The sequence below is a fragment of the Clytia hemisphaerica genome, unplaced genomic scaffold (assembly GCF_902728285.1).
Source record: "Clytia hemisphaerica strain Z4C2 unplaced genomic scaffold, Clytia hemisphaerica genome assembly, whole genome shotgun sequence".
NCBI classification, from domain to species: domain Eukaryota; kingdom Metazoa; phylum Cnidaria; class Hydrozoa; order Leptothecata; family Clytiidae; genus Clytia; species Clytia hemisphaerica.
Window position 1 is genome coordinate 1868980 of NW_027103595.1, and position 27822 is coordinate 1896801.

At 35.6% G+C, this 27822-nt stretch overlaps 2 protein-coding genes across 2 annotated transcripts in view; one reads left to right on the forward strand and one right to left on the reverse strand.

Moving 5' to 3' along the window:
- The first annotated feature begins 519 nt into the window (after positions 1-519).
- The window catches only part of LOC136801674 (mucin-3A-like), a 32543-nt gene continuing 5240 nt past the window's right edge, over positions 520-27822 (forward strand). Inside the window, exons 1-14 of the mRNA XM_067058321.1 lie at positions 520-595; positions 779-812; positions 1135-1164; positions 1409-1422; positions 1940-2005; positions 2453-2481; positions 3996-4012; positions 4748-6992; positions 12550-12833; positions 13430-13694; positions 14116-14220; positions 17117-17243; positions 17449-17543; positions 18092-18130. Coding sequence (XP_066914422.1) covers positions 576-595; positions 779-812; positions 1135-1164; positions 1409-1422; positions 1940-2005; positions 2453-2481; positions 3996-4012; positions 4748-6992; positions 12550-12833; positions 13430-13694; positions 14116-14220; positions 17117-17243; positions 17449-17543; positions 18092-18130 — 3370 coding nt within the window. The 5' untranslated portion in view covers positions 520-575. The remainder of the gene's footprint in view (positions 596-778; positions 813-1134; positions 1165-1408; positions 1423-1939; positions 2006-2452; positions 2482-3995; positions 4013-4747; positions 6993-12549; positions 12834-13429; positions 13695-14115; positions 14221-17116; positions 17244-17448; positions 17544-18091; positions 18131-27822) is intronic.
- Positions 21039-26104, reverse strand: LOC136801673 (uncharacterized). The gene is made up of 3 exons (XM_067058320.1): positions 25380-26104; positions 23932-24867; positions 21039-23407 (listed from the first exon to the last, which is right to left on the reverse strand). Exons 2-3 carry the CDS (start codon positions 24646-24648, stop codon positions 22712-22714), a joined length of 1413 nt encoding a protein of 470 aa, XP_066914421.1. The 5' UTR covers positions 24649-24867; positions 25380-26104; the 3' UTR covers positions 21039-22711.

The following is a 27822-nucleotide window of genomic DNA, read 5'->3' on the forward strand; positions in this document are numbered from 1 at the left end:
GGTAACGACGGCTTGAATATTTTTATAAGAAAAAAGAATTGAACTAATTTTTTCTTATGCTTTATATCGCCCTTTTGTTGTTGTCCACAAACCTTTTATGTTTTGATTTACTTTTGAAATATTCTTTTCTATGAACTGAAATTGTTTTGTTTTGAAAAGAATTCGAATGTCATTAATAAAATATGATCGTTAAATACATTCGAAAACATTTAAAACAAAAGAAGAGAGAAAAAGGCAAGTTTGGGCAGAAGTTAAAATTACTAAATGTAGATGGGCCTTAAATTTCAAAACAAAGGCTTAATAAAGTCTAAACCAAGCTCTATCCGATCTTTTGCAAATGGCGCGAATTCATAAAAACAAATTTGTGGAGCAAGAGACTAAAAGTCATAATTTTAAAACACAAACAAAGCGAAAACGAAAGTGGTGACACACAGACATACAAAGCACCGCTATTAATATATAGATGTCATGTATTTGTTGTAACTGGTTGTAATACAATTCATTTCCATCTTTTTGTATAGAGAAAAATATTACTTAGAAATTTATAAATGACGATGTGAGTATTGTTAAAGAAAATGGCAGATAATGAAAAAAGGTATACAACTTTTATTTGATTCAGTTGATACGTTCCTGTATTTGCTTAAAAATTAATGATACCCAATAAATGCCCCTACTGAAACTGAGAACTCATTTTTCCTTGTCAACATCAATCTTCAGGTACATAGGTCCATTCAACATGTAGCTTGTTTTTCTTATTTGTTTTGTCCATCCATTTTAGAGCGCACTCAAGAAGAGCATCTCGTAGACGTAGTGTAAGTTCTTTTCTATTCAATTTTTTCTGATTTATTAATTTATACACAATATACTTCTAAATTAGGAGAGAACGAAGGAAGTGACAAAATCAAACTTAATTTTTCTTTTTACTTTGTTAGACCTGAGACTTTGATTGCTTTGTTTTAGTGCTACACCTACTCTGTCAGCGCTCAGTTACCTATTGCCTATCCAAGCTACTCGTTCTCTGATTTATGGAACCTAACACCTTTGAATTGAAAGATGAAGGCTCTACCAATTTGTATAATATACATTTTAGATCTGAGTCAGTCTATTATATAAAACTATCTTTGATTTTTGTAGTGTTTGAAGACAATTGTTGGAAATAAACAGGTAATGTTTGATTTTTCGCTGTTTCTATTTGACTTTTATTATAACCATACTTGGTTTGAGCTATACATGCCTCCTTTTCATGAGATAAATTAGAAGATTTGCAGCATAATAAATTCTAATAGCAACATTTTGCTAATGTTGTAGTAAAAGTTCTATAAAAATAAAATATTAAACATTAGAAGCATAAAAGTGACTTGTTGGAAAAGTACAATCACTAACAAACAATATTTTCTCCCATTTTTAGGATGACACCACTGGGTAAATATGGAATTATTTTGTTTGGCAATGCAAAGAATGTTTCCAAAGAAATGTGACCAAACAAAAGAAAAGTTTATTACCAATAAGCATAACTTGATCTTCATGGGAAAGATATAATGATCTTGTATTTTGTATTTAGTGAACAGATCTATGAGCACACTTTTAATTTGATGTAGGACCCTCACCTTGACAGATAGTTATTAAAGCCAGTATATACATATTATGAAGCTGCTTGCTGATCTTTCAAAAGCAATCCAATTTTTATGATTTACTTGTTGCATGAAAAGTATAGATATTTGTTTTAATTCTTAAATTCAACACTTTTAACCTCGAAGCAATTCAGACCTCAATTCAATGTTTTACCTGGCTTTAATAAATGATCACCTTTTAATGAATTTAATAATAACACAATATAACCATAAATATTTTTTAAGGTAATAAAAAAATGTCATTTTTCATTTTTTGTGAAGTAAAGCAATGGTTTTTAGGGTCTGTATAATATTATCTTTATCCATAGATCAACAAATCTCCAACCAAGGCGGAAAAGTAAAACAGTTAGTTTTGACCATTACAGGAGTGTGAAGTAAGCTATATTCATTCAAGCCTGGTTCCCTCAGAAGAGTTCATTTACAATGCTTAATGGAACTTGAAAAGTTGAATGGAAAGTATACTCCTCCATAATGCTCGTCTCAGACAAATTAATCGTCTCAGTATAAATAGAACTATAACGACAGTTGAGGGAAAATATTTCTTGAGCAGTCCTGTGCGATATATTATAAAGACCGCTCTGGTCTGCATTTTATTCATTTTGTATAAAGCCTTATATCGAAAGATAAGTTTTTACATCAGACTTCGTGCAGTAAACATGCCACTTTGTTACATCCTGAATAGGAAACTTCGCTTTTCAACTTTTTATTATAATATCTAACAACTTTGAGAAAATGTTTTTTCGTGTCATGTTTCTATTCTTATTTCCTGTAGCTTGCATTTGTTACAGTTACTTTAACTAATTTTTTCCAATTATTTACAGGATTTTTGAAAAAGACAGCCCTGAAAAAGGTGTGTCTCGGTTTTTCATTTCAAGTGCTGGATTTTTCTTTTACTCTCAGGTACCTAATAGCCGTCCCTCCAATTAATTTTTTGAAAATTATCAACCCAGGACATTCTTATTCCAACCCCCGCTTATTAATTTTTGGGAAAATGTTTTTGAAAGTTCCCTCTTTTGTCCTAATTTAGCCTGGATATCCAAGCTCAAAATTTTAGAAAAAATAAGTTTTACCTCAGCCAGACAAAGTTCTAAAATTATAGAGCTTGGTTCACCTAGAAATCAGGTGAACCCCTGTTGACAGATTTTCCTGCATGAATCCCATGGCTGCAAATAAATATATGCACATAATGACATGCATAAATTCAAGATGGTACCCCAACAGTGATAAATCAATTTAGAATGGCAGCCTTGACTATAAAATATAGACAGTGTGGTGGAAAGTCTGTTTAGACAAAAAGTGCAAAGTGAATTTTGGAGAAATTTTTTTTCAAAATCCAACCCAAAACAGCAATACAAAATTGGCAAACAGAAAAGAAGAATTGAAGCAAAATAAAGATATACCTTTTTAGTTTTTTACACGATGCAACCAAGTCATAAAGAAGATTAAAACAATAATATCTAAGCAAGTAATTGAAAAGAAAACAACCAGAACATCTAAAAATTCCCATGTTTTGATCTTCCCGCTTCTTCCCTACCATTATTGTTATTTTTATTTGGAATGCGTGGTCAAACACCCAAGGGAGATAATTAGATATTCTATTGTTATTTGCTTCGAAGAAGAAAAGTCAGGAAGATTTTCAAAGCAGCGTATGCGCCTTGCTAATCGCCCGCACGGTCCATCTAAATATTTAGGCGAACACTTCAAGTCGTCTCGCATAATTTCTTATACGCGCGCCACCATTTCAGATCTCTGATTCGCTTGGACCAACCAATCAGAATATCCGCATAATCATCCTCAGATGAGAATGCAGACGATCTAGGTAAACCAGACCGTAAACATAAGAAATATCAAAATCAAAAAAAAGTTTACGGGCTGGATATCCAGGCTAGTCCTAATTCTGCTGTATTAGACTCCTTTACAAAAATTTTCCACCCAGAACATTTTTATTCTAAAAAGGGGGCCCCCCTGCCCGCTTATTAAATTTTGATATTTTTTTCCCCCCCCCCCCCCGGCTATTCGATACCTGTGAGTACCTCTGCTATTTTTTAAGACTTGCTACCCATTAATTCAATTTGAGGAACCGTTAGTAATAGATTTAGTTTTTTATATCATACTCAATAAAAATTCAAAACAAACTAAACATTTTTCCATCATTAAGCTAAAAACACACTTTAGGCTATGTCATACCTTTCTTTGTTTTGAGCAACCGTATCGTATAAGTAGGTGAAATCTCGGTGGGGTGACTAGTGGCCAACCCATAGCAGTGCCTATAGACCAAGAGTAAGGCCTAAAAGCCTGGAACTGTCTATTGTGTAGACTAACACACCTGAACTAATTGACAATTGTTGTTTTGTTTACTTTTAGATGAAGAGGATGAAAAGGTGAATTTACAACCCTTCTGTGCTCCCTGAACCTCAATATTATTATTTCCGCAACACGTACAGGTGTATCAGAAATTGATTTCTACTTGTGTTTCTCTATTTTCGTTTGTCAGCTTGACGTAGTATTTTCATTACATCTCCTTTATAATTTTATAACTCTTTCTAGGTTTATTCAGACTTCACACTATAATGGAGATGTCTTGTGTTTACTCTCGGGTACCTAATAGCCGTCCCCCCCCGCTAATTAATTTTGCGAAAATTTTCCACCCAGGACATTCTTATTCCAACCCCCTCGCTTATTAATTTTTAGGAAAATGTTTTTGAAAGTTCTTTTGTCCTAATTCTGCTGTATTAGCCTCCTTTTCCAAAGTTTTCCACCCAGGACATTTTTATTCCAACCCCCCCGCTTATTAAGTTTTGAGATTTATTCCAACCCCCCCCCCCCCGCTTATTCCAAACCCCCCGGCTATTATGTACCCGAGAGTAAGCAAAAGGTCTTTGTCTAGGGTTGAAGATTATTTTGATAATTGCCCCTTTTTTTAAATGCTCCCCCTCGAATAAACAATCCTACTGCCTAAAATCCAAAAAAAGATGAACCCCAGGGCATTTATTCGAAGTGATATGGTATATAATTTGTTAGAAGGAGTGACCTATAGTAGGGTTGATAAAGAATGAATGAATAACTGATTACTGGTTCATTTTTATCTCCTTATTATTGTTTTTTTTTTCTCATAGACTGAATTCTTGGACAAGACGTCTCACGCTGAACACGACATGGACCTCACCAGACTAACAGAACTTTCACCCAGTGGGGATGATTTGAATGAAACTCAAAAAATTCAAAATTTCTTTAAATTATTTTCTGATGACAAGCCAACTACAAAAAATGGAATGGACACGACTCTTGGGATGCCATCTCTACACAGTGAATCACCACATGTAAACAACAATAAAACTATCCTCAATAACTATGACGTTATGGACGAGGCTTCTGAAACATTTGTGACTTTCCCTCTAGACCGTACCACAGCTGAAAAAGAAACCAAAATCTCTTCTGCTGACTTCTTGAGCAATTTTAAATCAACCAAAGACAATTACCTTCAGAGTAATAAACCACCGGAATCCTCCTTAGTCTCTGGTAAAGACTTTCTTGCAAAGCTCATAAGTCATAAGACACCATCAGAAAGCGATGACCCACCTCCAGGGGCGATCGCTCTTGAACTTAATAACATTACCATATTAAGCGAAGCTTCAATGAATATTACAGATGATGAGAACCAAAGAGAACTGATGTTAAATCAACTCAACATGTCTGCTGCTATCAGCCCATCCAGTAAAACAAAAAATAGCTTGGAAGCTCAAATACAAAAAGGATTCTCCGCAACTCCAGTAAGCAGCTACAGAGACTATTGTTCAACTTTTGGAAAATCACCAAACATCAGCAATATAACTAAAATCGCACTTGGTGATTCACCAACTAAAACAATCTCTATTCCAGCAACTCAGACTCCTATCTTGGTCACACCCAGAAGAAACGCCAAGGAGACTGCCACATCCATATCAAATGAAACACCATCTTTATCACATGATAAGCTTGCCCCTAATGAAGACATCAACTCAATTTCACAATCACAAAATGTCATCTTGGTAACACCAAAACGAAGCGTTTCAAAGAAAAGACCAGAAACAGCACCGGTCAGTGAAGCCAAGTCGACTGGAATTTCGTTAGGTGAAACCTCCGCTTTCGCATCTGTACCCATGAAAAGGATAAAGTTATCAAATGAGGCTGAACCGGTCAAACTACCCTCAGTGTCAACCATACTTCCAAGGCTTAACCAAACGTCTCCCAAGAAAAACTCAATAGCACCTTCCAGCCAATGGCTGGTGGCAAGCAGTCAATCACCACAACTTTGTATCCCGACAACTGCCACACTAAAAGTCAACCCTCTTAAATTGCTGATGGAACAAAAAGAGGATACAAACACATCAGTCCAGACCAAGCTCTCGTCTCTGACCAAACCTCTCCCTATCAACACATTGCCTGGAGGATCACCACCTCAGATACTCAACACAGACACCATATCTTCAATTCAAAATAAGGATACTAACCCACAAAGCCAATTCAAAGTCGCTGATGAGAAGAAGGATCCACAGAATCGCAGAAAAACGTACACTCTGAGCAAAGACCGAAGGTTGACAATCCAAGATGTGATTCTGGCTGGCAACGAAAAATGCATTGATGATTCAACCAACTTTGAACAAACTCTTGTGTTCCAACCACCCATTGCTAATAGTTCAATGATGGTTTTTCCTTCTGATGGCTTGGTGTCAACTGAAAACACACCAAAAGCTGCTCCACTATCGACCAAGGAGACCACATCCAATGAGACATTTGTTGTCACTGAGACTAAGCAAAAACCAACCCAAAATCACACCAGTCAATCGCTTCAGACTCCTGGATCTGCTGAAAATATTGATGACCAGTTTATACAGTCTGGAGCAAACGAGGTGCCAATTACAAACAAAACTTTTGTCGTTGAAGAGCCATCAAAGATGGAGAAGATGTCAAAAACGTTGGAAATGAACTTCACTAAAGAAACTCTTGTCGTAGAAAAACCCACAAAGATGTCGAAAACTATGGAAAAGACCTTCACTAAAGAGACACTGCCTGTAGACGTTTCTTCGCTTGTTGAGGAACAAGCAAGTTCTTTGGTCTCTCAAGCTATTGCTGAAGCAGATCTATCCATTGCTAAAGAGAACCAACCTACCCTTCCTAATGAAGAAACATTGAAGAACGAAATTGTTCAACAGATCATGAGCCAGTTAGCAGTTTCACAAGCTAACACCAATATTGCAGAATCTGTTCCATCTCAACAAAAAGATGAGATTCAAAGAATGGTGATGAACATGCTCCAGAAATATAATCTACCAACTAAAGAAACAATTACACCTGTTGCCACGGCAGACCAAACTGATAGAGGTATATCTCTTTGATTACCTTAAGGGAACTCATTTTCACGCTTTTGGGTGTCTATCGCGAAAATTAGTTCTGCCAAATGCTATTTTTTCTGAAAATTCTCCAAAACCCCTAGGAATATAGAAGAATTTCAGCAAAAAGTGGATGTCAAGCGCGAAAATTAGTTCCTTAAAATGCGCCAATTTAGTACCCTCGCACCCCAAAAATAAGTTGGCGAAAATTAGTTCCCGCTTAAAGTAAGGTGTTCAGGTTCTCGTGACTTTTCAATTATCATCACTGTTGTTCAACTATTATGAACACCAAAATTAACTTTTTTTTTTTTCTCACACATTCATTCTCACTCAAGGAGGGATTTTTACTTACTTTTGATACTTTTGATGGGTTCTTTGAGTCTCTCAATCATCCAATTTGGAAATCCGATGATTCACCATTTCTCTCACACTGTTTGAATCCGCTCTCCTGTAGGGATAATAATTCGGGAGCAGTGGTTCGTCCGGCAGTGTGGAAAGAAAAAGGTCAAGTTGTCTTTTGAATTTAATTTTTGTGCAGTTTGTGATATTACGAATGTAGAATGGGACAGAATTGAAAAGCTTAGGTCCTTCTTCAGATAGTGAGCCTCTCCAAATGTTTTTGTGTTTAGAATTTACTTCTTTAAGGTGGCATTTTCGTCCGATTCTCTGGTTTTCGTAGCAGGTGATACCCCCTTTGTTCTCAGAGTGGTTGAAATTTGGAGAATATTTCTCTAAGATATACCAAGTATAGATGATTTGATATCTTTCTCTACGTCTTTCCAGACTGTATAGTTTTAGAGTTTTAAGTTTTTCCCAATAGTTCAGTTTTTGTAAAGAGAATATTCCATTTAGGAATGATTTTTGAAGCTGTTCTAGTCGTTGCATTTGGTGTCTCTTGGATGGTGACCATAGCTGTGAACAGTAATCAATGTGAGGGATTGCCAATGTCTCCATAGGGTCAGCATTACAGTAGGGTCCCTTGTTTTGAAAGTTCGATATATCCATGAACTGATACCTTTGACCTTGTCGATTACATTTTCTATATGATTGTCATATGTCATACCCACATCTAAAGTGATCCCAAGGTCTTTGACTGTAGTCTTGGTCTCTATCACCTTTTGGGTATCAGAGAAGTATTTGGAGAGTTCTTTAAGTTCTTCATTTCTACCATAATTGAGATGTTCAAATTTAAGTCCATTCAATTTCATGTTATTCAATCCAGTCCACTCATAGACTGCGTTCATGTCATCTTGGAGCTGAATGATATCAGCATGGTTTTTGATTTCTTTCATTAGACGTGTATCATCAGCAAATGATGATAAGAAAGAGTGTAATATCTTTTTGTCAATGTCTTGTATCATTATCAGAAACAGTAGTGGTCCAAGCACAGAACCTTGGGGAACACCAGAGATGACTTCTGACCTTTCTGATAGTGTGTAGTCAACAGAGACTTGTTGCGTTCTACCTGTTAGAAAGGATTTGATCCAAGCAAGCAGTTTGCCTTTGATGCCATTGGTTTTAATTTTTTTCAGAAGAATGGTATGGTCGACTCTGTCGAAAGCCTTGCTAAAGTCAAGGTAGATCACGTCCACATTGTTGCCGTTTTCTATATGGTGGATAAGTCGTTCTGTGTGAGAGAGAAGTTGGCTCAGGCAGGATCTACCAGATCTGAAACCATGTTGGTTGCAATTAAAAAGATTGTTGTCTTCAAGATGTTTTTGTATCTTACTTCTGACAATTTTTTCGAAAATTTTTGAGACATTCGAAGTTAAAGCGACTGGTCTATAGTTTTCTGGTAAACCTTGATTGCCTTTTTTGAAGATTGGTGTGATGTAGCTTGATTTCAGTAGATGGGGAGTTTGACTTTTGTCTAGAATATTTCTCCAGATAAGACAAAGAGGAGTTGCAAGTTGTTGTCTGGCTTTTTTGAGCAGGATGGCAGGGAAACCATCAGGTCCAGGGGCAGAGTTTGAAGATAGGGTGTTGATTTCGTTGATAAAATCAGCTTCTGTGAGGTCTATATCACATAGTTGAGAAGTGTTGTTGTCATTTTCATTCAGGTCGTATCTCTCCAATGGTTGAGTAAAGGCAGAACTGTATTGGTTCTGAAGTATGTTAGCCATACGTTTACTGTCATTTGTAAGTTCATTTGTTGACGGATCTATTAAGGGTCCAACCTTGGGTTTATGCTTTGAAAACTTCTTTGCATAGGCATAGAAATATTTAGGATTAGATTTAATTTTTGAAGTAGCATCAAGTTCTTGCTTTTGTCTTTCATTTATGTGTGACTGTTGAAGCTTGAGTTCAATATCAATAAGTTTCTGTGCGGTTTTGTTCGTTCGATGCTTTTTTTTAATTTTGATCTATTACGCATTAAAACACGTCTGTCTCTTGGGATTATTTTATAAGAATGTTTTGGTTTTCGAGCTGGTACTTTGTTTGCTGAAATAACTGATATACACTTATCAATAAAAGTTTCGTATTGTTTCTCTGGGTCTGAGGTTGAGTGCAAAGTCTTACGCCAGTCAATACATTGTAAATCTTTGTTTATGGCTTCCCAATTTATATTTTTGTTAAGAAAATTAAAATTATCGAATTTGCTGTTCAAAGTTTTTTTGTTTTCAACCTTTCTTGTTTCAGTAAAAGTCAAATGTGTTAAAATGTCTATTAAGTGATGATCTGAATGGACTGTAGGAATAACATCATAATCAAATATCATTTCATGATTGTTTGTCAATAGAAAGTCTAAAATATTTCCATCTGAATGAGTTTCTTTGTGAATGGATTGATTCAGGTTTAGGTGTATCATGAAATCTTGTAAAGCATTTAAAAGTTGTTTATTGCAATTTTCAGTTGGGGTGTATCTGTCATTGAAATCACCGCAGATTACAATGTCTGGGGTGTAATCTTGAAGTGATTCAATTTTTGATATTGTAGAAGAAATCAATTGGATAAATTCTGGAGCGTCCGATTTATGGAGTTTGTTTGTTGGTTGCCTGTAAACAATGCCAAGAACAATATTGAATTGTTTAGAGTAGAGTAAAAGGGCTTCGTTGACTCCATTTGAGAATTCCAGTAGTGGAGTGAAAAAAGGGGCAACATCTTCACGAATGTATAATGCAACACCGCCACTGTATCTACCATGTTTGGCTTTTGGTCGATTTCGATCCTTTTTAAAAATTCTATAACCTTGTATCTCAAGCTCAGCTTTATTGTGATGTTTCGACAACCAAGTTTCAGTTATAACTAAAAATATTTGATTGTCAGTGTGTAGAATGTCACGTAGGTATGGAACTGATGACGGTTTTGTTTGTGGGCACAAGCCTTGGATATTAAGAAATGAATATTTTGTTATTGGTGTAACGTTGGATATTGATGGTTCGGTAGATGGTTTGTTCGGTTGAAATTCAGGTTTTTGGATTGCATCAATGGTTGTGGAAGGATTGGAGGATGGAATCTTAGTTGATTGTTCTGATGGAATCTTAGTTGATTGTTCTGATGATTTGGAAGTTGAGGTGGCTGTTTCATTTCGTCTCGTATCAGTGACAGCATTTCTGTTCTGAAATTGTCCAATAGTTTCTGAAAATCCAGCTGTTGAAGGGTGTTCGGTGAGCTGATCTTTCTTTGTGTAGGGGGCTTGCGCTTGGTGCCTTTTACATGAACAAAATTACAGTTGTCATTAAAGCACTGACTTATTTTGATTGATGATGAACACATTCTTGGATGGAAATGAGGGCATTTTGTTCCTGCGTTGCATCCTTTAGGGCTTTTGTTGCCATGTCTCATCAGCTTCGGACAAGCTTTGGGATGTTTGTACTTGCAGCCGTTTCCTTTAATACCATGTTTGCATTTTCCCTTTTTATAGAAAATGCAAATAAGTTCCTCGTTTTCGTTATTTTGAGAAAGGTTTTCTTTTGGAGAAAAGTCACTGCTTTTTGAAAAATTGTTATTTTGTGAATTTGTTTCTGTGATATTTTCTGAGGTAAGCATGATACTGTTTTGGATTTCTCTTTGAAATTTATTTCGCATAAACTCAGTTCTTCCTAGGTAGATATCGCTGTCCTGTCTGTTGGTGACAACAATATTTGGTGATAATGGTATATGCGGAAGAGTTCTTCTTGATGATGGAATACTAACATTTTGGTTAATATCTTTAATTGTATTAGGAGATCGTTCATGTAATATGGTTCTTTTTGGTGATGGAAGACTGGTGCGTTCGAGAATAGATTTAGTTTTAATTGCAGTAGATTCTTCTTGGAACTTGGTTGGTGGTGAAGTTTCGTGATTATCACTGGTTTGAGGTTTGGAGTTTGGAAAGTTGGCAATTTTCGTTTGGCATGATGTGCATATGTAACAGACACCTGGAATGTTGAATATGGGAAATCTCAATTCTTTGTTTTCAGTCATTAAGTTCATACTTTTGAGATGGTCAATATAGCACTGTTTGTGAACCTCTTGGCCACACACAATACAGTTAATAAATGGTTGATGATCGAGTTTGATTCTGTATGGTTCAGTGCAGATTTGACAAATGTCTTCAAAATAATTTTTTATTTTTAGGCAAAGCTTCTTGACAGCTTCATCTTTAAGTCGGATGGTGTCGACAGGAGCTTTGGATAGAAAAGATAGAGTGTCCATAATAACGTCCTTGTTGAACGACGATTTCAGAGAATTTATGTTTTCTTTCGTAGGATTTTCTGGATTGTATGATCTGAGGCAATCTCTGATTTTAGGTGTTGAAGCCTGCTCTGCAAGTTCAGCGAGGGATGTTTTCCAGCCTTGAATCACGTCCGAAGAGACACCGTTAACTTCAGTAGATTTAGACATTTTAGGTAGTCTCCGCAACGGAAACCAGAGACTGGAGCACTTAACTGGTATATAATGAATGTAGTAGGAGTCAGTCTAAACCATAGAATTGCGAAAAGATGAAAAGTTACCTGATCAGCTGCACATGGGAATATCAGATTCACTGTCATGTGCAGCTGTTCCTCAGGATTTGGCAACAGGACCCTTGTTGCTGACTTGGAAGTAAAAATATAAACGTATACCTCTATGATCCAGGGCTAACCTGGTGTGTTAAAGCAATGTGGTCTTTAGTAATCTTTTCTTGCAGAGAATTATGGTACCACAACTGGTCCAGTAGCGATTGATGTTAGCCAGAGATCCAATGAAATATATATGGCCAATTTTTGTTATTATTTGATTATCTTTGATATTGATCCAATTGATACAACCAATACCAAAAAGGTAATAAAAACTTTTGAAGGAAATAAAAACTAAAAGTGAAAAAATAAAAAGTAAAAACAAGATTTCAAAAGAACTTCAACAATCTGAAGTTAAAATCAGAATTTTTGCAAAAACCGTTGGGAAAAAATGAATGAAGGTGAAAGAATAGGCTGATTCGTGAAATTTTGTCTACGCCAAAATTTTTGATTTTCGATTTGCGTACAGAAAATCTATCCACTAAAGATAATATCATTATCATTGAAAAAGAGAAATTGATTTTACTATAGAATTTACTTTCTGAATTAACTCTTTTTTATTTGCAGAACCGACAGAACTTTTGATGGACGTGCAAGCGCCTGACGGAATGGAAGATTCTGAAATCACCACTAGTATGAAATCCCTCCAAAACTTCGACTTCGACTTCGAAGTGTCACCAACCCTTGCAAAATCATCTCCTACTTTTGAAAATGAATCTACAAGCCCTGTTGAACATCCGAAAAGTCTTGGTCAAAAACCATCAACGCCCCAGAACAATGCAACTCCAACTAAAGATCTGACAAAACAATTTGATGAAGGTGAACAAACACTCAGGAGATCTGCTAGAAAGGTGAATTTGATATATTTTTCACTCTTTCCGTGAATGTTTCACATCCTTGAATTGACCAATCTTGCTCCACATCTATGTCAATCCAATGTGAAAAAGCTTGTGAATTAAAATTGACGATTAAGCAAATGTTATCACTTTTATTTAAAAACAAAACCTTTAAGCAGTCGATATTGCATTTGAAGACTTTCTTTTTTATGATATAGAAAGGGAGCGCTCTTCTATGCTGACAATGCAACATCGACAATAGACTTTCTCAAATTTCGTGCTCCCGCGAATGAGAAGATACTTGTTCTTTAGTTTGTTTAAAAATATAGTGTAAGCAAATGTTAAGTGATGTCCTTTGAATCGTTTAATTGGAACCATCTACGCGATGATTTATGTACAGTTTACATAGGCGTAGCGAGATACCCTGCAATGTTTATGGATGAGAGCGGTTTTTACGACACTGTAATTATTGTCTTTGTTTTATCAAAAGATAATGAATGTGTCATAAATGTCTGAACAGTGTGTTCTTACAAAGCCTATAGAAAAGAGGTAGCGTACCCTGACCTAATGGATTATTAAATCGATTCCTTAAATTTTCGACGTTTACGAAGATCACAACTGATGAACGTCTCGTCAAATCGTTCGTGTGTCAAACTGTCTACGATGCTGAAAAATCCGTCATTCGAGAAACGGCAGACGGCTTTACCAAGAACATTGTCGAAACAAATGACGTGGTAACAAGCCTCGTTGAATCAAATGACGTCGATATGGAGAAAAATGTTGTTGTTGAGAAGACATTGGATTCCAAGGAAGATGATCGGAACCAAACAGTTGATACTAAGAACCAGACTATAGATGATTTTACCACGCCCAAAGGTGCGCCCTTATGCGATGCTTATTATGTTTATGTTTTCATGTATTACACCTTTTCGCCAGTAGCCGCCAATTGCCGCGCGGGCATTTTTTGGCTGTTTTACCACTCTAAAACCGGGCACCTAAAGACAATAGAAAAACTGTAAAAAAGGATTGGATCGAGTTTAGGGTGATAAATTAAATGATAAAGTGGCACGCGCCTGACCGCGCGACTACGGTCGAAAAGGTGTATTTAGCTGCCTAGCTTTTAAAACTAACCTTATTTGTATACTATTAGTCTCGCGGTTCTTCGTGGGGTCAATGGATGCGGGATATATATTGAGTCCGTAAGAACCGTAATAGGAGTTCTGGTTCTATCTTGCTGAAGCACAGAAGACAAACTTTTGAAATAAGTAATGTTGTTTTCATTTTTTATTTTTTTCAGTTGAAAAGGAACTTCGCAACCCTTATACCATACACTTCGAACGACAATCGCCTATGAGAAGGACGACGATAATTTTGAAACAACTCCCGATAGCTGAAGAAAAACGTAAGCAGGATAATTTTTGCTTGTTAGTTTCTTTCTCGTCAAAAATGCATGAAAATTTTCAAAATAAACTCTGAAAACCCATTTTTACCGGAGCCAAAGTTGTTTTTATTAGATTTGGAGAGTTAAGGTGACAAGTCCAGAAGCCAAACCCACTTGACACTGAAGGAAATGAATTTTAGCAACGTCTTAACATAGTTTGCACCCCCCCTTTTTAATAGGGGGGGATGCCAACTTTCTGGAGGGCCTTTGTAGGGGGGGTACCGAGATCTGCCGAAAAAACTAGGGGGGATGGGAATGTAGGGGGGGATCAAATAAAAAAGGGGGGGATATGGCGAAAGTAAACTATAAATTAATAAGAATTTTCAACAGAACACACACATTTTAGATTAGATTTTAAAATGATCAAGATTAATGAAAAACGCTAGTTATATTCTGTCATTGTTGGCTCGTGACTATAATACTTCATACTCTTTCTTGTTGATAATTTTGCTGGTAGGTGGGAAAGCGAGTTTCCTTCGAAACGGATTTTCTGTAAAAAAAAGGGGGGGATAAGATTTCATTACAAAAGGGGGGAATGGGTATATAGGGGGGGATGAAATAAACCTAGGGGGGTTCAGACCCCTCTGCAAACTATGCTTAAAGGGGTTTTTTTGTCTGAGATTGAAGGTTCAATGAGGTTTGCTCTTCAACTATTTCGAGAAGACATATAATTTTAATAAGACATATAATTTTAATAAGACCGTATTTGAGATGGTTTAATTAATTATAAACAACTTTTCAGAGTTTTCTGGTGCACCCACCACCTGTGTGGCTAAAGTTCACTCAATTTTAGTCATTTTAAGTCATTTTAAGTCATTTTCAGTCCAAAAATCACAAGGACTGCTAGAAAACATGTAGATGGCAAATAACTACTTTTGGATCATTTATGGGAATTTCTCCAAGTGTCAAAAAGGCTTTTCTTGGTACAATTGAGTAATGTTTGAAAAGTCTACAAATCTTTTGTCCATGATTGCAGACTTAAAAGTTAGATAAGTAAGTCTTATCCTGAAGGCTCCTTTTTCTGATAGCTATCTGCTCGAAAGGTGCCACTCTTTCTCGCAAAGTACCGCCAAAACTTTATAGACCTTTTCCCAAGTCTCTGATTCAAACATCTAAATTATATTGTGACGTTAATTTATCGCCTTAATGTAAGGGTATCTTGCACTTTCTACAAGCGCACTCTTAAGACTGGTCTCCTCTTGCGCGCGCTGCGATCGCCCTTTTTGGCTTCAGTCCTTTTTGCTTGGAAAAAAGATTACGTCATAAAAATGTAGCGCGCTCTCGAAAAAAAAGTTTAACACATTTCAACTTTTTTTCAACCGTTGCGTCAGATCGCGCCAATGGAGTTGTTTCATTCACTTTTCACCAATAGTGTGGAAGCTTTGCTCGAAAACGTGCGATCGAAGCTAATCTCATAACCGATCACCATTGCTAAGGCATATGATGATCTGAGAAGTTTATTCAGCGGAATTTTACAAAACCGCGTTCGGCGGGGTCTGGGAAAAACTACGACACGTGACCAGATACCGGTATATGATTGGCCCGCAGTTTTCAAGATTTATTTATCATTTTATAGGAAACAATTTTTTGTAAGAACTAACTGGCAAAAACCTCTGTATCTTTTGAAATATTGAATATTTTCCAAGAATTTTTTCAGATGATAACATGCAATTGTACATGGAACAATCTGAATCTTCACCTGTCAAAAATAGTAACTTTTTTGCTGCTAGAATGCCGTTTGAGCACCTGAACATCATGGCTACAAAATCATAAACAGTATCATTTAATTTGGAGTTTTAAAACCTTTTCAAGCCAAAAAATACTTTCCAGAACTTAGAGTTGGTATTTGTTTATCTTCCAAATCTATTAAACAGTTCTCATGAAAGGTTTTTGAAGTCTGATTGCAAAAAGTATGGAACACAAAAAAACTGATCATCGAAAACAAACATAAAATTTCACCAATATTCTATCCAAATAGAGTATCCAAATATCCAACAATACAAATAGCGCCTAAACTAGTCAACCTCTTGACGTTTGAATCAATTTTTTGTCGGTTGAATGCCTGACAGACATTTCGCACACGTTAAGTTATAATTATTCTCATTAAATGCAATTCATACCTCCTATAATAATCAAGCAGATTGCAAGAGGGAAGTAATCATTACATAAGAGAACATACCTGTAATAATTTAGTTGGTGTTTGAGCCTTCATCTTGAACAAAAATGAGAAAACATCCAAGCAAAATCAGTGTACAATTAATACAACTTTCAAAAAGTCTTTCAAAGCTTTTAGGTCAATAAGTATGAGCAGCCATTTCTGTGGGTGTATGTCAGAGCTACACTAAAATGAATAAACAACATTTGAAACATTGAATTTTCCTTCACAAGTCTCAAAATCCATAAAAAAATCAAAACATTGACCAAGAGCCAAAACGTGAATTTCAGGCGCCATCTTGGATTTGGTTCGGAGCAAGAAAGCCACGGTCGCAGTAGAATCGGTTTTGTTTAGCCCACGCATCCAAAGACGGCCCGAGCAAATCGATACATTTTATGCGAATGCCGCGATTGAATCGTGAAAAGTACTCTGAAATTTCAGAGTGTCGGCCATCAAAGAAAACCCGAGAACCTTCGCAGGTCTTCTTGCAGAACCATTCCCTTTAGAGCGCATGCGTGGAATGCATGGAGCACGAAGAGCTGCTTGGAGGTTAGATCGAAGCGCGCGAAAGTAGAGACTTGCCTTTACACTTGTTTTTTTTATACCGTCGTCAAGACGAATTTTCCTTGTATTTTTACCAAAAGCGCCACTAGAGGTTGATGGGTGTATTTAGATGACGTTCCTCATCTTTTGTTCCCACAGGTACGAGTTCCAGTAAAAAGAAGAGGCGTAAAAGAATGAACATGCCATCCAGCCGGAAACCGAAAACTAAAGTAACGAAGGAGAACTCACCACCCATCCAGAAAAAGAAACACAACTTCCAGGCTAGGTATTGAATGTGAATTAGATACTTCCGCTTTGAATGGTCACTCTTTTTTACCATGTGGAAACCGTGTCAGCTAATTCGCTCAAGAATAGTTTCTAGTGCACAAACCGAGTGGACTTTTGTTAATGGTTCATTCACCAGCTCAACTTCTTCTGATGCGCCTACCCACAGATTTTTTATAACTTTGAATTTCATTTTCTCTTCTCAGTGATGGTTCGTTTACCGTGGAAGACCTCGATGACGCCACACTGTTGGTCAATTTCCCGAAGTACAAGCACTTTCACTGTCTCATCAAACACCAAGGTTCGAATGTCTCCTTAACTAGAACATGTTTTATGGTCTCTTCAGTTAACAATGCCTTACAAATCTTACTCCATATTTGTGCTCCTCGTGCGTTTTTTAGTTATAGAGACTCCATTTTATCACATTAGGTATGACCTCTGTATTTTCATTGAAGTCAATATTTATATATGGGCTTTGATTTTTACCAGCAGTAATTTTATCTGCAAGAACATCCTTAGAAGACTACTCTCGGTTACTAATAGCCGAGGGGTTTGGAATAAGCGGCGGGGGGGGGGGGGTTGGAATAAAAATGTCCTGGGTGGAAAACTTTTGAAAAGGAGGCTAATACAGCAGAATTAGGACAAAAGAAAGAACTTTCAAAAACATTTTTCCAAAAATGAATAAGCGGGGGGGGGGAGTTGGAATATGTCCTGGGGGAAAATTTTTGAAAAATTAATTAGCGGGGGCACAGGGGGGGGGACGGCTCCATTAGGTACCCGAGAGTACCTATTAAAAGCCTGTGAAACGTACGAAACTCTAAACATGCTGTACTCTTTTCGTTATTTCAGGGGATTCTCTTAATGATGTGATTGTGGGAAGAAATTACCGTAAGAAACACTTTTTTTAGGATGGGCTCTTCCAGAAAATATACATGGAGGGTGGAGGATATCGTGTCCGGGGATAGTGAAATATCTACAAGATTTGCTTTGTCCGGGGGTAAACCTGCTCTAATTTGAGGGTAATCTTGCTCTGTTGCTATCCGGGGGGGAGGTGTTCAAAAGTCACGTGGGGGTAAATTTTCAAAAAATGTTATATCCTCCCCCCATATTGAATATTTTCTGTAAAAGCCCAATCATTTCATCAATCTTTCATCGTGTTTTTTTTAAAGTCGTTTATATTCGTATGCCTTTCGATTCAAAACTGTTATTCGTGCTTGCCTCCGAAGCCTTGGTAGATGTTTCAAGATGCTTCTGTGTTACATGTTTTTTCTTTTATAAGCATAACGTTTATAAGCATATACAGACTAAGTTTTGGTACCTAAACAATGGCTCTATTAAATTTGGTTGTTACTATAACGAGGAACGAGAATAGTAACAAGAAGTAGCGAGTAGGTAACGAGAAGTAACGAGTGCTTAAATGGAAGTAACGAGTACTAGACCTAACTACGGGTAATTGCAAAATTGACGTTCCATTGTCTTGCTTTTGTCAACCAAATAGTTAATAAAAGTGAAAAAAATGTAAGATATGTTACTATAATCTACATGTTTTTTATAAGAACGTCGAAAAATATTGAACTTTTCGGATGTTCTTAAATTTTTAGCGTTATAACCTTGAAATGAAACTCTTTCCCATGCATTTCCTTGAAAGATTGCATAGAAGATTGCAAATCTTAGAGCTAATAAGAATAACGATGTTGCAATTCGTGACTTCATTATGTTAACGAAAATATTTTTTCCCTTAAAATAATAAACAGTATCAAAAACTCAAATAATTATCTCGAAAATTCTATGTACAAATTTCAACGATTATAATTAATTATTTGAGTATTAGTCTTTTAAGTTTAATCATCTGAAGAAACATCACTATTGGATTCATCTGAAACATCACTACTGGTTTCATCTGATGCTAATCAAAAATTAACCCCTGTTTTGTGACATTTGTACAGTCAGCCACAACTTTGCTCATAGAGAGAAACCATTTTGTGGCTTACATTTGTAAATGCATCTGTTGTTAAGCTGAATAGTTCAGCTTTCCGTCGCAAAAAGAATGAAATTTTGTGGCTGACTCAAAATTGATCTATAGCTGTCTAAAGTGTGAGTAAATTCTGTGGCTGACATGCCGAGTGGCTTACCCTACCTGCAATCTTTGAGAAGCTATTTCTCAGCAATGGAATTAGATATGACATTAGTTCCTTCTGCGAGTTCTCAGAAAAGGTTTGGATTTCTCATATTCAATCCAAAAATGTGGCTTACATATTGTTAAATGAGAGAAAATGTGGCTTACATCATAAAAGTGCTGTGATTTTTTTATTTCAATATTTTCTTTCACTTTGATTAGGAAAACCACCAATTTATGGCTGAATATCAAGGAAAAAAGTAAAATATAGTTGTTAAAAGTACATTTTGGTGGCTTACGGACTCGATAAGAAGCTCTATTAAAATGGATATAAATGCATTATAGATCTTTGACAAAGATTTTATTAAGATTTTCCAAGTAATGGATAGCCGAATGTTTATTTATTTATTGACACATTACATTTTGTATTAAATTGTGGCTTACTGCCCTTCTGTGAGTAAAAAATGTATGGAGCAGGTTAAACGCTTAATTTCTGACAAAAATATCCCTTTAATGTAAGCCACAAAATAGAACGTTTAACAGTGGAATATCATGTACATTTAATGCTTTTCGTAAAATTCAATCTTTCTACCATCGAGAGCTGAAGGTTTCTTTTTTGTATCATCTCTAGTTTTGATGTGGCTTACATTCTAAAAAAATCGACATTTTTTGATTTGCAGCCACAATTTTGGCTCAATTAACAAAATTTTTTTTTTCAATCATATTCTCGTCTTGAGTTCTATAAGCCTCTGAGATTTGAAGGCTAGATTCAAATACCTGGGGAGTTATTTCAAAAAGTTGTTTTTGGCCATTTTTTCCAATGTCACACTATTTTTGATTAGCATCATCTGAAGATTCTACTATTCAACAATCATGAGATTCGTCGTGCATCTCATGATCATATTACATGGGTGATCATCATGACCAAATCCAGAAATTCCTTCCACGACGATGATGATGTTCTCCCACTCGAAACCGATAATTAATTCATAGTCAACAACTAATAAAATGTTTCCGTCTTTGAGATATTGATATGGACTTTCACCTTCATTGAAATCGTTTTGATCTTCCCCATACCTTTTCCATTTTTTATTATTATTATTATTATCATTTATTAGGTTCAATTTCATACAAAATTGTTCTTCCCCCTAAACATAAATATCAAAATAAAAAGCACTAAAGAATAAATAGTATTAATAAATATAAATATTTTTACAAATTTTCTGGATAAAATTTTATTAAAACTAGACCACTAGATAGACATGAAATGGAATTGGATAACTAAGACAAAAAGGCTGAATGTAGAATTGTATCGAAATAGGGACTAGCAAAAGGATAGTGGATAATAGTAGTGGAAATATTTAGTAAGTAATAAAGTAAAAATAGATCTTCATAAATTTATAATTTTATTGTTGTGTTGCACGAGTATGTGCCCTAGATTTAAAAAACAATTTTGATTCTTTAATAAATTCTTTCAGGTCTTTGATTTCCCTGATATTTTTCGGGAGTTCGTTAAAAATTTGAGCTTGGTCCTGAAATGTCTTAGATAAGCCAAAATCAATTTTAATACCATCATCCTGCGAGCGAAGCTTCCGAGGCTGAGTTACTTTCACCAAAGAAAGATATGAAGGCCATTTTTTATCATTAAGGGCCTTGTAAACAAGTTTGGAAACATTAAAATCAATAAGCTCTTTTATTGGTAACCATTGCAGATCGACAACATCTTTCAGTGTGGCATATCGGTTTAGGACATATCCTGCAGCAATGTTCTGTATACGTTGCAGACGATTTAATAAGTAATCGGGGATCTGTCCGAATACGACTATGGAGTACGCTATTTTCGATAGCACTATAGCTTCAGCGAGTGATTTCCGAACTTTAAATGGTGTGAAACGTTGGAAATTACGAAGAGCTCGAATGGTACCATGACTGGATTTTATAATTTGGTTGATATGGTCGGACCAGGATAGACTTTTATCAAAATGAAGACCAAGAAGCTTGACGACATCTTTTTGTTCAATTGATTTTTTTGAACAAGAAATAAGATACGAGTAGTCACTACATAATTTGTGATATGACGCTAGACGTTTGGTTGAAAAGATGATGTATTGCAGTTTATCAGCATTGAACAAGAGATTATGATCAGCTGACCAGGTGGAAAGTGATTCGATATCAGTCTCGATTTCCAGGATGCATTGAAGTATATCACGAATTTTTGAGTGACGATAAAGCGTTGTGTCATCAGCATATTGGATACTGAGAGAGGAGATTTGGTCAGATAATTCGGTAACATATAGGTTAAATAAAACTGGACCCAAAATACTGCCTTGAGGGACACCAAAGTGAATGGGTTGAACGGGTGATCTTTTATCGTTCACTTGCACAAATTGCTGACGGTTTGTGAGATAGCTTATAACGATTTGCAATGACATGGAACTAAAGTTTAACTTTTTAAGTTTATCAATGAGGGTAAAATGGTCGATCGTATCGAATGCCTTGGAGTAGTCGATAAGAATTGATAGTGTAATTTCACTTTTATTCATAGCTTTGATTATATCATCACGTAGTTTTAAGAGTAGCGTTGTTGTGGTGTGCCCTTTCCGAAATCCAGATTGATTTGGACGGTAAAGTGAATTCCTTTCAATGAAATCGCATAATTGTGTTAAAATAACACGTTCGTAGACTTTCGATAAAACCGGTAGGATTGATATTGGTCTGTAGTCTTTTAATTTCGTTGGATGGTCAATTTTTGGGACTGGGCTGACTCGAGCAATCTTCCACTTATCTGGGAATAAATGCTTATCGATTGAATTGTTAATAATGTTAACAAGAGGAGATACAAGATACTCATTGACTGGCTTCAGGTATCGTACCGGTATATTGTCATACCCGCTTGAGCAATCATTTTTCAGTTTTTTAAGTATACTCGAGACCTCTTCATAATTCGTATGCTTGATTGTAAAAACATTCTCATCATTTTCGATGGATGGGTTACCCAGTAAATTATCATAATTTGCAGGTTTATTAGGTTTTTTTGTGAGGTTAGAAGCAAGATTACAATAGTAATTGTTCATGTCGGAAGGTTCGTGGTTTATTTTAGTGTTCTGCTTGGTTAGAATTCGGTCAATTGTTCTCCAGACTATCGATGGATTTTTCGAAGATAGAGCTTTCCGAAGAAATTCGTTTTTTAAGCTCTTTACAGTTTTTTTGTATGCTTTAAGAATCTCTTTATAGCGTGCATGATGATCATTGTTAACGTTTTTGTTCGCTCGTGCATCTTCGAGTAATTGACGTTCTTGAATAATTTTTGGATCTTTCATCCACGGTGCAACCGGCCTGGTTATCCGTACTCTTTACAATGGAGCGTGTGATTCGATACAGTCATATACAAGTTTATTGAGAATCGATATCTGATCATTGGGGTCGTCGAAGCTAAATACAAGGGATAACGGAAGTTGTTGAAAGTCGGATGTGAAAGAATTGATGTCAAAATTCTTTTCGTCTCGAATGTATTTATATCTCGGTTGAAAGCGTTCTTTTTCAATTTCAATTTTCCATTTCAATTTCAACGTGTTCAATGTTTGAAGATCTTCAGCCTCGTATGGTGGAAGATTATCAGATATCACTAGCACTCCATTGTTCGTGATTTTTCTCATTTCTTTCACGGCATCTTCAAAAGAGACGGAATAGTATGGTTTCTCTCCGTCAGGGTGGTTTGGTGGTGGAAGTACTAAACCCTCTTTATATCCCGAACTTTTTCTTTCTTCAAAGCTTAATGCCTCCTTTACTATACTTTCACAGTTTCTTAAATTCACGTCAAGTTCAAATTTTATGAAGTCGTCATACACCGAAAGATCTCCATCACCTGATAAAATACGCTGATGACCGTATCCATTCAATGCAATCCAAATCACATCAACATATTCTTTGAGATCCGTTATAATTTTTTTCGGTTTTTCATCGACAATCCAACATTCATCGATGAATAATGCATTGATGTTTTTTGTTTTAATCCTCTTCACCAGCTTTTCATTTTCGTCATCATCGATCTGTTTGTAAAATTAAAGAAAAATATTATTTTATAGTAAATCTCTTCCATTTGCATGCAAAGGATCCTAAAAGTCTATTACGGAAAAATGCACGACAAAATTGAAATTACACTCGTTTCTGACTTTTTTAAAAATAATACCAGTAAGCTTAAAGATTTGCAATATTAAGTGTAGATCAGAGCATTATTAGTCTTTTTATAATTTTTTTTTCTCATTTTTTCAATATGTAACAAATATTTAAGTTCTAAATTTTTTCTCACACTAGAGAATTTAAACGGTTTTCCGAATGAAAATAACGCAGTAAAGTGAATCATGAGTCTGCGTTGACAACCTAGTTTGCAGTCTTAAAACTATCACGATCTCCATTTTCTTTTACTTTTACTGCTCTTATCAGTTATTCTACTATCGTTTGTAATCAATAAAAATATATTGTTACAAAGTTTGGAGGCGATCAATAAATCAAAGCCGTTTTTATATGGTTAGATTTAGAATACGAATCAAACTAGATTCAAAACGCAACTTACCATTCCGTATTCGTCTATGATTCCATAGACGTCAACTCCGTATTCTTTTCCCAATTCATCTTTCAACCTCCAATCAAGAAGGGTTTCTAAATTATCAGTCCTCTGAATGACATACATAACACGTCCTTTGTACTCTCCCATTCCACTCAATTGCTTTGCTTTCTCCTGAAGGATGAAAGACTTTCCGCATCCGTAGGGAGCCAAAAGAATGATCTTATCGAATTCAGAAGTGTCTGTCTTCATGATGGGAAGTTGACGCTGACTGTAAAAGAGTATGTTGTCAGTGGTGCAGACGGTATCGATGGCTTGTGAGATATATTCCACCCAGTTTGATGTGGTAATGGGTGCTGTTTTTGAAGCATGAATTGCAAACACAATGATTCTTAGGAGGTCTTTGACTTGATTTACTGCTGGGATGAAAGGTATTCCAGAGGAAACGGTAGGATATTTTGCCAGCAAGGTGGATAACCAACATTTCAAATCTGTTTCTTGGTCAATGTAATGTTGATTGTTGAAGGAAAGATCGTCCGTGCCAACACATATGACTGGATAATATGTCCAGCCGTGTCCCAACTGATCACCCAATTTCTCCTCTATCAGTTTATGGTATTTATTTAACTGGTCAAAAGCTTTTCCAGTTAGTGTCCGTTTGATTTCAACGCCTATGATTAATTTCTTGGTCCACGAGACAAGAAGGACGTCAATCTCCTGATGCATTTTCTTTTAGACATTGGTGAGAAAATTGATGGAACTGAGAATCACAGTATCTTCAAGAACAGGGTCGTCTTTGAGGGAATAGAGTTTACGAAAGAATGAGTGTTCTCCTTTTTCACCAAGCTCCGATAAAACTAATCCGAAAAGCCATTTTATTGTTGAGTGGGATGGTTGGTTTTGTTTTACCAAGTTTTCGACTTCTTTTTTAGCGTCTTTTAATGTCTGGAGATAAAATAAGAGATTTTTACAATTCAATTCGCAAATTGAGGTTAGTATATGTAGTCACATGATTACGAGTGCAATTCGAGAATAATTGCACGAGTGAAGTCCGAAAGGACGAGGAAAATTCGAAACAAAAAAATCACGAGTGCAATTTTCGAATTGTCTGAGTTATCATGTGATTACGAGCTAATCGCACTTTAATCGGTTTCACTGCTTTTTCCCTGTCAGAAAAGTAAATCACACTGAAAAATTTATATTTTTCTTTTATCGTTGTTTATAGATTTTCTTTTTCACAAAATCAATTTCGAATGCAATTAAAACGTTCGATAAAAAATGTAAGAAAAACATTAAAATCAATTTTGTAAACATTGGTGCGGCATCGAAGAAAGTGATTAACGACTAATTGCTCTCTACAGGATGAAATTAACGATTAATTGCTCTCTTTGAAGGGGTGTGATTATTAAGTTTTTAAATACAAATCTCTCTGAACATTGATAAAATTGATAAGTTACCTTTTTGAGAGTCTGTTCCAGTTTTGATCCTGGTGATTTTGAAGCCAATTCCTGAATACAAGCTTGGATGAACGTCTTGCTGTCTTCAGTTGTTGATGGTAAAGTCAGATTGTTAAGAATTGGTTGACGAGAGGAAGAACTTTGGATCAGTTGATTGCCAATCTCTTCCATCAAAAGATACACGATTTTGACATTCAAGATCCAATAAGAGAATTCCTTTGCGTTGATTTCATTACCGCTAGAGTTGTTTAATTGGAGATCATAGAAAGCCTGAAGTTCTCCTGTAAACCAGTAGTCTGGTGAATCCTTCTTCAAATTATCCAAACATTTCTTGAGAGTGTTTATATCAACATCGTAGTCGAGGAGATGTACGGTTGAATCCTTTTTCGTGTATTGGTGAGATTGAAAAACATTAGGGATGAATATTGGATTGTGGCGGTTGGTGTCAAATAATGCTGAATCAGCATATTCTCTAAGGAGAAGCTGATCAGCGGCAAGAATGGGATCAGTAAATAGTTGACCATTCCCGAGATTGAACTTTCGGTTCTGGTTGTCAATGGTAGATTGTGCATTTGCTTGTATTTGATGGTATAATGACGTCTGTGGTAAGCATTTGGAAGGATCGATAATCTTCGATTTCAATGTAATGATTTTCTGGTGTAAATTCAATTGTGATGCCATTTTATATTTTTTGAAGAAACTCCTTTTTTTGCATATAGACAAAACAGTAGTTATTGAAAAAACAACACATATAACAGCCTTTTTATCAAAATAGAGAAAGTGATAGTTCAAAAATGATCTTGTTTGCTTTATAAACAGATTTTTGTCAATGATATAGTCATACCACGAGACCTTCATTAATTAGTTTTTTTAAATAAGGTCTGTTTTTTATAAGAACAAAGAAATATCATATTAAGATAAGGCTTCGATTACCAAATTACCAAGAAGAAATTAAAAACATTTCAAGGCTTTGCGGGCTCTAAAACAAAAATACTTACGAAATGGTTGAAAATAAGAAAATGTTAAGAAACTTTTAACATTAAAACTCAAAAAGTTAAGAACATTCCGAGGTTTCAAAAATTTTCTATGTTCTTATAAGAAAAACGTATAGTAAGATATTTTGTGGTTTTGTTTTCTTTTATAAACCGAACAAACAAACAGAATTTCATAAACACGTTTTTTTTCGGGAACATGTTTATAAGAAACTTGAGACTGAAAATGGTCCGAGAAATAAGGAATTGTTAAAGAACTGGTCCGACTGAGAATAAGAAAACGAACAGTAAAAGAATAAGTAAAGGAACAGAGAGTTTAACTTAAATTTACACACATTCACAAAAGCTTAAACAAAAAGATGACAAAATATTGAGGAAATAACATTCAATGAACGTCTTTTTCTGTACTTTAGCCCATTTTATACTTATACATACTTAGCAAACCTAATTTTGGCAGTTAAGTAAATAAGGAACTCGATAAGGAACTTTGAGTCTGAAATTCTCTTGAAAAATAAGGAACTCCAGGCTCGAAGTCAAGTAAAGTTTCCTTATAAAAAAAACATGTAGCACTTCTATTCCACTACTCTCATATCACAAGATGGTACAAAAGACTTTTTTTAATATGCTATAATAACACTACCCGTGGTTACCAATTACTACATACCTTTATAATTTATGTTATAAGCAAGATTGCCATACCTCTCCGTTGCACTTTTATCCCCTTCTTAATAATTATAAAGAATGCTTTAAGAAGCTGGCTCTGAAAAATCCTTGAGCTTTTAGACAGCTCAAGAATTGTTTCCACAAAGGGCCACTACGAACAGAACAAGAACAGTAACACAGATCTTCAAGAACAGGGTCATCTTTGAGGGAATAAAGTTTACGAAAGAATGAGTTTTCTCCTTTAAGAAGAACACTCATTCTTCCGTTAACTCTTTTTCACCAAGCTCCGATAAAACTAATCCGAAAAGCCATTTTATTGTTGAGTGGGATGGTTGGTTTTGTTTTACCAATTTTTCGACTTCTTATCTTTTAACGTCTGGAAATCTCAAAAGAAAACTCAAATAATCAAAAGCTATTTCATAATGATAACTAAGATTAAGTTACTAAGATTAAAGTAGTAGATTAGTATTTATTTTACAGTTTCTGTTACCTTTGTACTTTTTCATCTAGTCAAATTGCAAGTTGTTTTACCAAAAGTATTCCTGATTTCAAAGGATAATCTTCTTACTGTATCAACCTTCCTATAGATGCACTTTTATGTGTGCTCTTTCTGTTCTAAAAACAAAGTGGTGCTCGAGAAATATAATTGTCATTTCAGTACCATAAAGGACCCAAATGATAACTGAGGCATTATTGTCAAGGTGTCACATGCCAAATTTGAAAGTAAACAGACAAGCCGATCACGAGATATAGGTACCCGGATTCTAGTACCAAAAAGGCCTAAATTA